General features: G+C 38.7%; 1 protein-coding gene across 5 annotated transcripts in view; it reads left to right on the top strand.

The window, feature by feature from the left end:
* The window catches only part of espn (espin), a 142,295-nt gene that overhangs the window by 80,495 nt on the left and 49,243 nt on the right, over positions 1–12,557 (top strand). For 3 of the 5 annotated variants that reach the window (XR_007935641.1, XR_007935643.1, XM_051930880.1), the window contains exons 8-9: positions 318–497; positions 4,122–4,317. Coding sequence is in view for 1 of the 5 variants with exons in the window: in XM_051930880.1 (XP_051786840.1) it covers positions 318–497; positions 4,122–4,317 (376 nt within the window). In the remaining 4 variants the exon portion in view is untranslated. The remainder of the gene's footprint in view (positions 1–317; positions 498–4,121; positions 4,318–12,557) is intronic. The other 2 variants (XR_007935642.1, XR_007935644.1) reach the window with 2 other exon arrangements.

The raw sequence follows: 12,557 nt of genomic DNA, 5'->3' as shown, positions 1-12,557 counted from the left end.
AATCAGTGTTTTCTTACACTGCATTATTATGCTTCCATTGAGTGTCTGACTTTGTGAAGAAACAATATTTAATCAGGAGCTTTGGTTGATGAGATCCCTTGGACCATGCTTTTTATAGTAGTTTGATCCATGAGTTAGTATTTTGTTAAGGAATTCCTTTGCTATAAACAGCTTTTATTCATATAGAAGACATCATCTCATATGTCAAATGCCCCTCATTTTGGATAACATTACAGGCACATTTGATGCCATGTTCTTTGATAACCTGGCTCGGTAACCCTGTTTTCACTTTTTCCACCCCCCTATTAATTATGCAGCTGGTTCCAGAAAACTGCACCCCAGAGAGGTTACGACGGGCTGACTCCAACAGAAAGTCCAGAAACTTCAACAAGCAGCCCAGCACAGGAGATTACTACAAATCGCTCAGCTCTGACGTGACGGCCAAGCGTGGGAACAAGACGATGGCCCCGGAAGAGGAGGTAGAGCGTGAGATCAGGGTTAAGTGATAGGGGTAACAAGTTAATTTTTGAGAGTAGATATAAGAAGACTGACTCTAGACATTGTTGTTCCATCCTTTTATGAGAATACCCAGCTCTGAAATGTGTTTTTCATCTTTCTAGTCTTACATGCTTTACTGAGCTCATTTGCATGATTGTTCAGATCAGTAAGTTGACTGAAACAGAGAGATTGTGCCTCCTCCTCTTCCTCCATACATTTCTTTACCTTACTTTTGCCTGTTTTGCCTCAAAAACCTTTCCATAGATGTTCTGCTTCCTTAGACAACTGTAATGAAATACCTCTAGATTGGCTTAAAATAAAAGGAGTGACCCAGCATTTCCAACTCGCCAGTTGTTTTAATTTTTCCTAGCGCATCAGCCAACTCTGATTTATATATTTTGTTGTTTGTAGAGCCATTCTACAAATTTTACTTGAAGCCAGCTTTTAATTACAAGTGCTTTAGGGCTGACATGAAATCTCAAGTAGAGATTTTCCAGATTCCTTTAACCTTATAGTTAGTCAGCCAGAAGAGTATACAATATATGTAAGCAGCAAGAGGTAAGATGACCAGTTCAGCAATAAACCATTGTAGGAGGCAAGAATGAACTGGGAACCAATTAATTTTTTTTTAATCTTTAACTCTTATAAAATTCGAAAGAACAGTTAAGCAAAATACAGTACAGTAATGACTAATAATTACCAAGAATGAAGCCAATATAAACACGACTGATGTAAAATGCTAAGAACTTTTGCTTGGAAGGATATTTTGAAGAGTGTTTTGAAGTAGCGGTTCAATTTATATAAAATCTCTGACAAAAACTACATGACATGCAAGTACATTTACATTTATTTACTTAGGAGACGCTTCTATCTAAACGACTTACAAAGGAGGTCAACACAATCAAGTAAACATCAGCCTGGGGGACTGTTTGGGGAACAAGTGTTACTGGACAAGGGTACAATAGTGATCATCACAAGTAAAGAGCTCAGAATAAAATACAGTCAAGTTACAATTTCTAGGTTACAAAACCTTACAGCTAATGTCAGCTAGAAATTCCCCAAACGAAGTAGCCATTAAACGCTTCTTCAGTGCTGTAAGGGAGTAGGAGTTTGGATGGAAATGGGCAGCTCACTCCACCAGCCAGGAGCTACACTTAAAAAGAGTCTGGACTGAGATTTGATACCATGCAGGTAACAAAACCTTCCAAAAAATACACAGAATGATATATTGGTCCACTAAAGGCATTGGTTGCTGGTTCTGGGTAAAATCCCTGGAGTAATACAGGGTGAGTCAAAATTATGTTAACAACATTTGAATGGAGGAAACAATTTATTCACAAAATGTACTTCATATGTGCAAGATGATTTACAGGAATGTCTCAACCTGTTTGTCATCATGTTCAACACATGTACCATATGTGGCACATAAATTGTCCACAAAAATTGTATATAAATATATATACTGTATATAGCAGTACCATTAGTGTTAACATACTTTTGCCTCACCCTGTGTTAATTCTGAATGGTATCCTATGGCTCACCTAACCGACCACTGTTTAGCTGCTCTTTCAGTGAGACAGTGTCCAATGAATGATGTGAAGTGGACTCTCATTAGTGTCCATGAAAAAATGACGTTGCTGATGTAGGCATTCCTGCAAAGATGGCATCCATTTGTTCAGACAGTGTCTTATTAGAAGATGGTATCAAACAGGCCTTCCATGAAAAGGTCTTCTTAAATTGTTGTATCATCTTTAAACTGTTGCTACCATCAGAAGAGGAAACCAGCTGTTTTTTTATGATGGCACCCTACATCATTATATTTGCTCTTCTGGTTGTGTACCATAATAGAATGTAGTCCATATTGCACCATTGTCCATACTATCTTCATTTTGTGTATCATTTGATTACCCCATTTTGAGAAGCAGGACTTGGTTGTGGCAGTTTTAGTGGTTACTGGAGGACAGTATATCTAAGATGTAGATGAAAAGCATTGATCAAGGTGCAGTAATGACCTGTAGTATAATCCTAAAGTACCATGTGGTAAAGTTTCTTCTCTAATGGTGTGATAGCCCTCAACACCAATTTTATTCCATGCTTGGTTAGGAACTATATTTTGATAATCTTTGATTTAGACTCTGTCAGTCACACTCCTTTGTATATCTGATGAACATATTGTTGCAAACATTCTTGTGTGTTATACACATAATTTCAGTCTTCTCTAATTAGCTTTCATGACTAGAACAATGCACTGTCCTCTACTGGTGATTGTGTGTATAATGGTCATGCAAACCTAATTATTTGCACATCAGGCCATGGGTAAGCTCCAGTTTTGTTTCTTATGCAAACTGTACCACTGTTTCAGATTGCAACTTTTTTTTCCTCATGACTTTGATGTTGTCACTATTTATTTTAAAATAATAAGATCTGTTGCCCTTACCAGGATATTGTTTTCAAAGTGCAATGTCATGACAGGTAATTGTGTTATGGAGATTTTGTGAATTCTGGCACATTTTAAGCCTTCTATATTGTACAATGACATCTTTTTCCCTAATTGCACTAAATGATCATTACAAGACATCCTGAAACTGAACCTAATCACTTTTGGGTTAAAACCAGCAGCATCCCCACCTGGATTGTAAATCACTTTCAAATCCCACCTTGTGACTTACAGGTGGGTTGATTGATCATAAGAATTCTTATCAATAAGATTTTAAGTTTGATTTTTAAATTCCTCATTTAAATGATGTAAGTCTCTTTCTATTTGATGCCTTAGCAAAGTATTTAGTTATTTGTTTGCTTGTTTGTTTTGCAGAGTATGAAATTAAGTCTTTTATCTTAAACTTGCATAATACTTTAGATGCTTTATTCAGATTTTATATTATGTGTGATTATTATTTTCTACTTTGAACTTGACTTTATTGTTTATGTGTTTGGATTCAATTGGGATTCATGTATACATTTGTCAGCCTGTTTTTAGATTTATTTAGAAAGGTGGCACGGGATTTGAATTTGCATTCTTAGATATGCAATCATGTGCTAGTGTTTTGCAGCTGCTTACACACATGAATTTTGTCTATATGCTAATAGAAATGTTATTAAAAAAAAAAAAAAAAAATTGGTGCAGATCGTTTATTTGTAAGCCAAGAAGGCACTTATATAAGCAAATCATTTGCATTTACATACCTTTGTAATTTAGTTTTACTTACAGTTTAATAAGGAAGGAATATAGGATAGAATTTTGTTTATATTGCTTATATGGTTAGGTGGTAGCTAATGACAACACATGCTTAACCAAGTCATTACTTAAATTGCAGGGTATCCGCTTCAGAAACATGATAGTTTGTTGTACAAATTGAATTACTAGGGCAGCATTAGCCAGTTTATTAGTACTGTTTGCTATTATACAATGAGTTAATAGTAAAGAAGTCATTACATAACTGTTTCAGATGTGTAGTAGATATAGATACAAGAAAAAAATCAAACTTTTTGATCACTATAATGAATTTTTAAAACATTTAATTTTCAATTTTTTAAACAATTGAATTGTTCTAATATAGATTGCATATTCAATTTAGTACTATTTAATCTGGCTAAAATTACCATTTTTTTTATTATTATTAAAGGGTTCACCCATGCTAGAGGAGGCAATGGAGAGGGGAAACAGTCTAGACAATGATGCCATAGATGGCCAGCCTGGCCCTCCTCCTCCACCCCCACCCCTTCCAGAGAGCCGTCCAACCCCTCCCCCACCTCCTCCACTCCCTACTGACTGCACCCAGACTAGCACAGACCAGCGGCGTCCATCTTCATCTTCTGGAAGTGAGTACTGAGCATCCATCATTTCACGTAAACGATCTTTGATTTTTGCATTCTGAGCAAACACCCAATCAGTCACAAGAGAAGTTGTTCCGGGTTTACACTATCAGAATAAGCGAGACAAGTTTAAGTTTCTGAATACAAATTGGGATGTTGCAATGCATCTCTTATTTTACAGAAATAATTAAGGTTTCTGAATATAAACTGGGATGTTGCAATGCACTCTTATTTTACAGAAATAATTAAGAAACTTAAATCGTAATGTAGTTATTTACCAAGCTGACATTTGCAGTGCGCTCTTTATGAACTGCAAAATGTACTCTGTGAACTGTAAGACAAGACACTGAAAAAGTTTGTGGTGTCAGTCTTGAGATACTATGAAGCACATTGTATGACATTATTTGGCAATAGACAAGGAATTGTATTAGTTCTTTGGAGAAGTTTAACATATTGTTCTTTTCAGAATCACAACATGAGTTCCTTAAAGATGAGGCTAGCAGAAATGTTTTCAGTGTGAGTTTTAAGCATTTGAAGCTTATTAATATGTTGTCTGTTCCAGTGGTTAGTACACATAGGTATCTTCCGTATGACAGTATGGTGGCACAGTGTTTGCCACTACTGCCTTATACTTTCCTTATGTTTCAGAGTTTTTAGCAGTTTTTGTTCTGTTTATCTGTATGTGTGTTCATATACATGCATTATATAAATGAGATGCAAACTTCACTCACTCTTACTCATTAACAAAAATACTATTTCCCATTTAGATTAAGAGCTGAAATTTTCCAGAATGGTACATCTAGGGCTATAGGTATTCACTAAGAAAGTACATTTCAATATATCAATATTTAAGGGGAGCCCCACCCGTAGAAAAACTAAATACACCTAAATCTCAAAAATACTTTTACGGATTTAATTTAAACCTGGTGATGCTACAGAAAAAAGAAAATTAGCAAACACCTTTTTTCCCCAATATTTTTCAGTATAATGTTGTAGCAAGCAGGATATTTGTAGGCACCACTTTCACTTGTCTCAGCACAGAGAAATGGGGCTTGCAGTTCATGTAAATGAATGCGACCAGCACGATAGAAGCACTGACCAGGCTGAGGTAGTAATTGCACAGAGAAATGGGGGCTGCCATTTTATGATAAATGAACGCTGCAACAAGGAGCAAAACGGAATAGTGAAGTTGTTAGAAGATGTGCTTAGCAAGTTGCATCACTGTGTACATGCAGTACTGTACTTCCTGTTTTGTCAGCTTCTTCGTACTCAGATGAACTAATAATATTAGACCCTATAAAAAATAACAAGTATCATACACAGAAAAGTACTTAGTTACATAGTACTTCTGATACATCCACATAACTGATGGCACTATAACTAAGGCTCATTCTCTGAAGAAATGTCCCGGGTGAGGCCTGGAATAACAAGCAGTCTAAGTATATTAATGTTCCTGTGGTCTACTCTTCCCATTCTCCTGTTCTTGTATACTTTTCCGGATATTCTTTTGCATAGGCCTAAGGCACATTTTTTAAAATATCTTAACACTATTTTTCATTAGTGGTCGGCAGTTTTCTTTTGATCCATCCAGGCTATGTACTCATTTTTGTGCCTGATATTCATTTATAACTTGCTGTTTTGTCCTCTCTTTTATTTATTTATGTATGTATGTATGTGTGTATGTATGTATTTATTTATTTATTCATTTATTTACATTGATTGTTCATTCACTATATATACTTGGTTATATACCAGATGATATGGTACTGTATATATTGGACCCACAGAATTCTGCGCCAGGAGTCCTAAAAGCATTAGCAGATTTTCATAAGATACCTGGACTTAAAATCAATTTGAATAAAAGTGTACTTTTCCCAGTGAATTCTTTACCATGTAATACCGGACTGTACACATTCCCATTTATCTTAGCAGATTAGTTTTAATATCTAGGGATAAATATTACAAGTAAACAACAAGCTCTTTTTTAACAGAATTTTTCTGTCTGCATGAAAAAAATTAAACAAGACATGACTAGATGGTCTAACCTCCACCTTACATTAGCAGAGAGAATCAACATTGTTAAGATGACCATCCTTCCCAAGCTGCTATTCCTATTTCAAAGTATCCCTATATACATTAAGAAATATTTTTTTAAGAAATTAGACTCAATCATAACTTCATTTATTTGGAATTTAAACATCCACACATCCAAATGGCGACTGTACAACGACATAAATCAGAAGGGGACATGGCACTACCCAACTTTCAATTTTATTACTGGGAGGCAAGTATACAATCTATAAAGACCAGGACATCGACATAAATTGATGAATATCCACCAGCTTTGTCTGCAATAGAAATAAAATCTTACAAACTACCGCCTTTACACTACAAATCTAATTACCCTTCATTCTTTCATAATATGGAACCAATGTAGAAAGCACTTTAAGACAGAAAAGCTTTTATCTGTTGCACATAATAACCACCTTTTTCCACCCTCTCAAGCATATACACTATTCAATGTCTGGAAAATGTCCAGGATTAAAACAGTTAGAGGCTTGTACATAGATAATGTCTTTGCATCCTTCGAACAATTACGCTTCAAACACAACTTCTGATCAACACAGTTCCTCTACTACTTTCAAGCTAGAAACTTTGCTAAACAGAACCTGCCCAATTTTCCTCACCTCCCACCTTGTTCTATTCCAGAAGAATTATTGATCAGTCTTGAAGACTCGGATAGCATCTCTACAATTTTTAAAAATATTTTAAAGTCTGTTCCTGTCATAAATCCCAGGAGTACATTGGGGAAAGTATCTTTCACTTAATATTTCAGAAAAGGAGTGGAAGGCAGCCATGCACAGAATACACTCAAGCTCCACATGTGCAAAGCATTTAGTCATTCAACTCAAAATGTTTTATCAAGCACATTTATCTTGTTTAAAATTGTCCAAAATGTTTCCAGGGAAAGATTAAACCTGTGAACTTGCAATCGAGCTCCAGCCTCACTGGGCCCCATGTTCTGGTTGTATACCAAATTAACAACATTTTAGACAACAATCTTTGCATGCCTATCAGACAGATTTGGTGTCATAATCACTCCTAACCCATCAACAGCTGTGTTTGGTGTATTCCAAGATGCCCTTTTAATGGAGAAGGACAAACTGTAAATTCCTTTACTAAATTAGTACCACGTAGACTTATCTTGCTCAACTGGTAGAATCCCACCCCACCACCCAACTCAGTGGGTAACTGATATTCTGTACTACTTGAAATTGGAAAGAGTCAAATTCTCACTTACAGGATCTATTCAAAACTTTTTTTAGATATGGCAGGATGTAATCAATAACATTTTAGAATGAACTTCCATTTCGTGGATACCCTTCTTGTCTTGCTCCTTTTATAGAGTAGCTTTGGTTGCTGGCTCCTCTCTCTTTCACTTGGGTGGGGGTTGAATTTTTCTTTGATTTTTTAAATTTGACTTGACTTTATGGACCATTATCTGTTTTTAATTAAAATCAATAAAAAATATTAAAAAAAGATTGTTCAGTTAATTCTCATATAACCTATTTCTCTGAAGATTTGCAAATATAAAGCAAAAAACATAAAATATGTCACTAAGCAACTTTTCCATGCAAACTACATTTTTACAAAAATATATTAATACACTTAATGTTATATGATTAATCAAGAGTTAGTCATATGGTACATTCTAGTCCTGTCATGAACTTGGCAGAATCTATTTGAATTAATTGGGATCTAGATATAGAATAGTTTGAACTACCTGCAAATGAAGATCTGAAGTAGTTGTTTCTGTTTGAGATCAATGGATGTTTAAGGACAGCTAGTTGACACTCGTATAGCTTTTTACCTTATTGAAACAGTAACAATGGGAAAATTATTCGATTGTTAAATGCATATGAATGAAAATTAACATTGTATCAAGTAATATCACATTAAGGTATCAGAGAAAAAGAGGGAAAACAGAATGTTAGATAAATGTCATTGTGGACACTTTTTGTGACTGAAGACAGAGAAGAAATTAAAATTAGTAAAAACCTTTTATTGATACATACCAGACAAGGGTAAAATGACAGAGAAATACAGTCCTAGGACACCGCACTTCATCTGCCTCGAGCGCAGATATCCTTGCCCTTTTATAGCTTTTCTAGTCTCCTGATCGTAGACCACGTAAGCAATAAAAATAGCGTCCTGACTCATTTTGTATTATTCCAATTGGTAAAGTCTTTACCCTAAAGGTATATTTTCTTGTCACACACATCATTGAAAGAAAACTTCCAGAAAGTATATATGCTTTTTGTCACGTACGCAAAACACAAACAAGTTTGATCATTCTGTTCTATTTTCTGTACTTACACACATACATTTGGTTCAATTACATCATTTTATGTTTTTACACTCCTCCCTTTTTGAACAAAATGATGTGGGCAGTAGAATTAAATTGAAATGGTTGATGAAGGGGAAGGGGGGGGGGAAGGGGATGGGGAGGAGAAAATGGAAGAAGCTATACGAGACATGTGCTTCTCATGTAGCATATATGCCCTTTCCATAGAGGCGGTAAAGTACAGAGCAGTGAGACCTGCCAATGCACGAGTTATTGATCCATCTGGCGCGGTATTATTAGGAATATATGTACAACAAGCATCGCCAAACATAGCACAGACGCCTCCCTTTTCCGCAAGTAACATGTCCAAGGCTAGACGATTTTGCCAAGTCATCAGAGAAGTACGGTCAAGCTGTTCATGTATGCCTTCAATAGCGTCTTTGGTGAAGTTAAGGAAACGTTGTTGGTTATAATAAAGGTAATTAATCCAGTCAACATTTTTATTAATAGTAATTTGGGGTATGATAGATTCAAAACCGGCAGCAACTTGATCCCTACCTTTAAATCTGTCTGGGACACCCCTGGGGACTCCAATAGCATCTATGTATACTCCAGGGCCATGTAAGGAGATATTAGTAGGCATATGGAAAAGGGAGCGGGTATGTCGGAAATAAAAAGGAGGGGTGGAATAATATGGGGAGTGAGAGGGAGGTAAGGATAAAAGTCTAAAAGGCATTACTAATTGGACTGGAGCACAGGTACCAGACCAGTTAGGGGGAAGGGTGTCAAATAATTTGGAACTACGGCACATCCACCAAATATCTGATCTAGGAGTGGTTTGGGAGAGGAGAAAGGAAGACAGAACGGTATTCAGAGAAAAGTTGACCTGAAAAGTTTGAGAACAGAAGGAAAATGGTAATTCTCCTACCCATGTCGTTCCATTTGATTTGAAACATGTATAATTTCCTTCGTGAGTTTGAAACATAGGGGTAGTCATGTGACGGGTGGGGGGAAAGAGAATAGATAGATTAGAACACTTTGAACCAGAGAGGGGTTTCTTAGAAGTAGTGAATAAGTACAGAAGGCAGGGCAACCCCGCGGGGTCAGAAATGTTAGATAATGGGAAAGGGACTGTAGCTAAATGGGAATGGGCTGCAGCGCACGCGTAACAATGAGAACGATTAACTTGCTTAGCTGAATAGAGAACCCACTGCAACCATCTATTCTGATCCCCATAACCAGTTTCTACTGAAAAGGTGCTTGTTAAAGTGGTTAGATTTAACACGCGAACTATAGGGGCCGAATCGTCAGGTAAAGGAATGGTGGTGGGGGTGGAGGTTTCAAAGGAAACGTTGGAGGGAGAAGGAAGGGGGTCCTGTACTCTAATATTAAATTTTCCTAAGGGGCCAGTTCCTGAGACATAAGCCCCAAGGATATAAGTGCCAGTATCATGAACAGTAGGGTTTTTAAGCGTAATAATTAGAGGGTTACATTGATTCTCATCACATTTAGTAACGGCATGCCCCTTAATTATAGAGAATCGAGTCTTTAAGCTGTATTGCAGGCTTTTATAAGGAGAATATCCCCAGTCATCTGACCCTGTATTTGCAAAGACTAAACCCCACCGACTGCACCAGTCTTCGTAATCCGTAGAAGCTGAAACACAAACATATTTATCAGACCAGGTACATTGTTCTTGTCGTCCGACTCCACAGTCTACAATTGAGCAGAAATTAATTTGCACTGAAGTGGTGAGTCCCTGTGTGACTGTGATATTCGGGTATCTCTGATTCTGGTTTTGTTTTACCTTATAAAGATAGAGATCACCACCCATCCTTGGGTAGCCTGAGAGAGTGTGGGTAACAGTCAACAGAAAAAGTATTTTTAAGATAGCCATTTCTTGCAATGCGATGCGTGGATCTAGGCAGGCAGTCCTTCAACTTTCATGGCATGTGGTGTGGATAGAAGAATTTGGAATGGTCCTCTCCACCTAGGCTGATGCCAGTGTTTCCTCCGAGTATCTCGAACCAGGATCCAGGTGCCCAAGGGAATTGGTAAATCCTTAGAAGGTGGGCTGGTCCTCCAGGCTTGATTAACCTGCTGGTGGACTTCCTTCAACGAGGTTCGGAGACCTGCAAGACTAGAGAGAAGATCATTGTCCACAGTATGCAAATTCACATTTCCTACAACCATGCCAATGGGCATGGGACGTCCGGTCAGAATTTCAAACGGCGATAGTCCCAGTTGTTGGTGTGTCCGTCCCCTTAGTCCCATTAAAGCTATGGGTAGTGCATCCGGTCATGTTAAATTAGTTTGTTCACAAATTTTTGCGAGTTTAGCTTTTAAAGTGCCATTGCATCGTTCTACGACGCCTCCGCTTTGGGGATGGTATTTACAATAATGGTGCACATTAATTTGGAGCCAGGTGGTTAATTCATTTATAACGGAGTTCACAAAATGAGTGCCATTATCTGTTTGTAACTTTTGAGGGATACCCCATCTTGGAATAATCTCTTTAATTAGTGCTTTAGCTACTGTTTTGGCATCATTGTGTTTTGAAGGGAAAGCCTCTACCCATCGGGAGAACACATCGACAATCACAAGGCAATATCAGTACCCTTTAGACGGGGTTAGTTCAATGAAATCCATTTGGAGGTGTTCAAACGGACCCATTGGATTAGGGGTAACGGCGGGATTTACCTGGGTACCTTTTCCCACATTAAACTTTTGACATATTGCACAGCGTCTGCAAAATTGCTCTGCATATGTAGAGAAACCTACAGCTTCCCAATGTTTTTCAACATCTCGAACCATGGCATCTCTACCTGCGTGATCGAGGCCATGGGCGATTTTTGTCATTCCTGGGAAAGAGGCTTTTGGGAGAAAAGGTTTGTTAGTGTGTTTATGAGTCCAGACTCCATCAGAGAGGGACCCTTCTTTGGACCATTTTCTCCTTTCGATATCCGTGGCTGCACTCTGTAAAGAAATAATTTGATTATCAGGGTCCTGGTCATTTCTCTGTTGGAATAAAGAAATTGGTGTGTTATTATCTTCCCATGGGCTCACCACCTATGGGAGGGGCCAAGGAGGTCGGGTGCAGTGTGAGTTGGGTGGTGGCCGAAGGCGGGGACCTTGGCGGTCCGATCCTCGGCTACAGAAACTGGCTCTTGGGACGTGGAATGTCACCTCTCTGAAGGGGAAGGAGCCTGAGCTAGTGCACGAAGTTGAGAGGTTCCGGCTAGATATAGTCGGGCTCACCTCGACGCACAGCTTGGACTCTGGAACCAATCTCCTTGAGAGGGGCTGGACTCTCTACCACTCTGGAGTTGCCCCCGGTGAGAGGCGCCGAGCAGGTGTGGGTATACTTATTGCCCCCCAACTTGGAGCCTGTACATTGGGTTTTACCCCGGTGGACGAGAGTGTAGCCTCCCTTCGCCTTCTGGTGGGGGGACGGGTCCTAACTGTTGTTTGTGCGTATGCACCGAACAGCAGTTCGGAGTACCCACCCTTTTTGGAGTCCCTGGAGGGGGTGCTAGAGGGCATACCTTCTGGGGACTCCCTCGTTCTGCTGGGAGACTTCAATGCTCACGTGGGCAATGACAGTGAGACCTGGAAGGGCGTGATTGGGAGGAATGGCCCCCCTGATCTGAACCCGAGCGGTGTTTTGTTATTGGACTTCTGTGCTCGTCACGGATTGTCCATAACGAACACCATGTTCAAGCATAGGGGTGTTCATATGTGCACTTGGCACCAGGACACCCTAGGCCTCAGTTCGATGATCGACTTTGTGGTCGTGTCGTTGGACTTGCGGCCACATGTCTTGGACACTCGGGTGAAGAGAGGGGCGGAGCTGTCAACTGATCACCACCTGGTGGTGAGTTGGCTTCGATGGTGAGGGAGG

The sequence above is a fragment of the Erpetoichthys calabaricus genome, chromosome 8 (assembly GCF_900747795.2).
Source record: "Erpetoichthys calabaricus chromosome 8, fErpCal1.3, whole genome shotgun sequence".
NCBI classification, from domain to species: Eukaryota; Metazoa; Chordata; class Cladistia; order Polypteriformes; family Polypteridae; genus Erpetoichthys; species Erpetoichthys calabaricus.
This window is presented reverse-complemented; position numbering and strand designations above follow the sequence as displayed.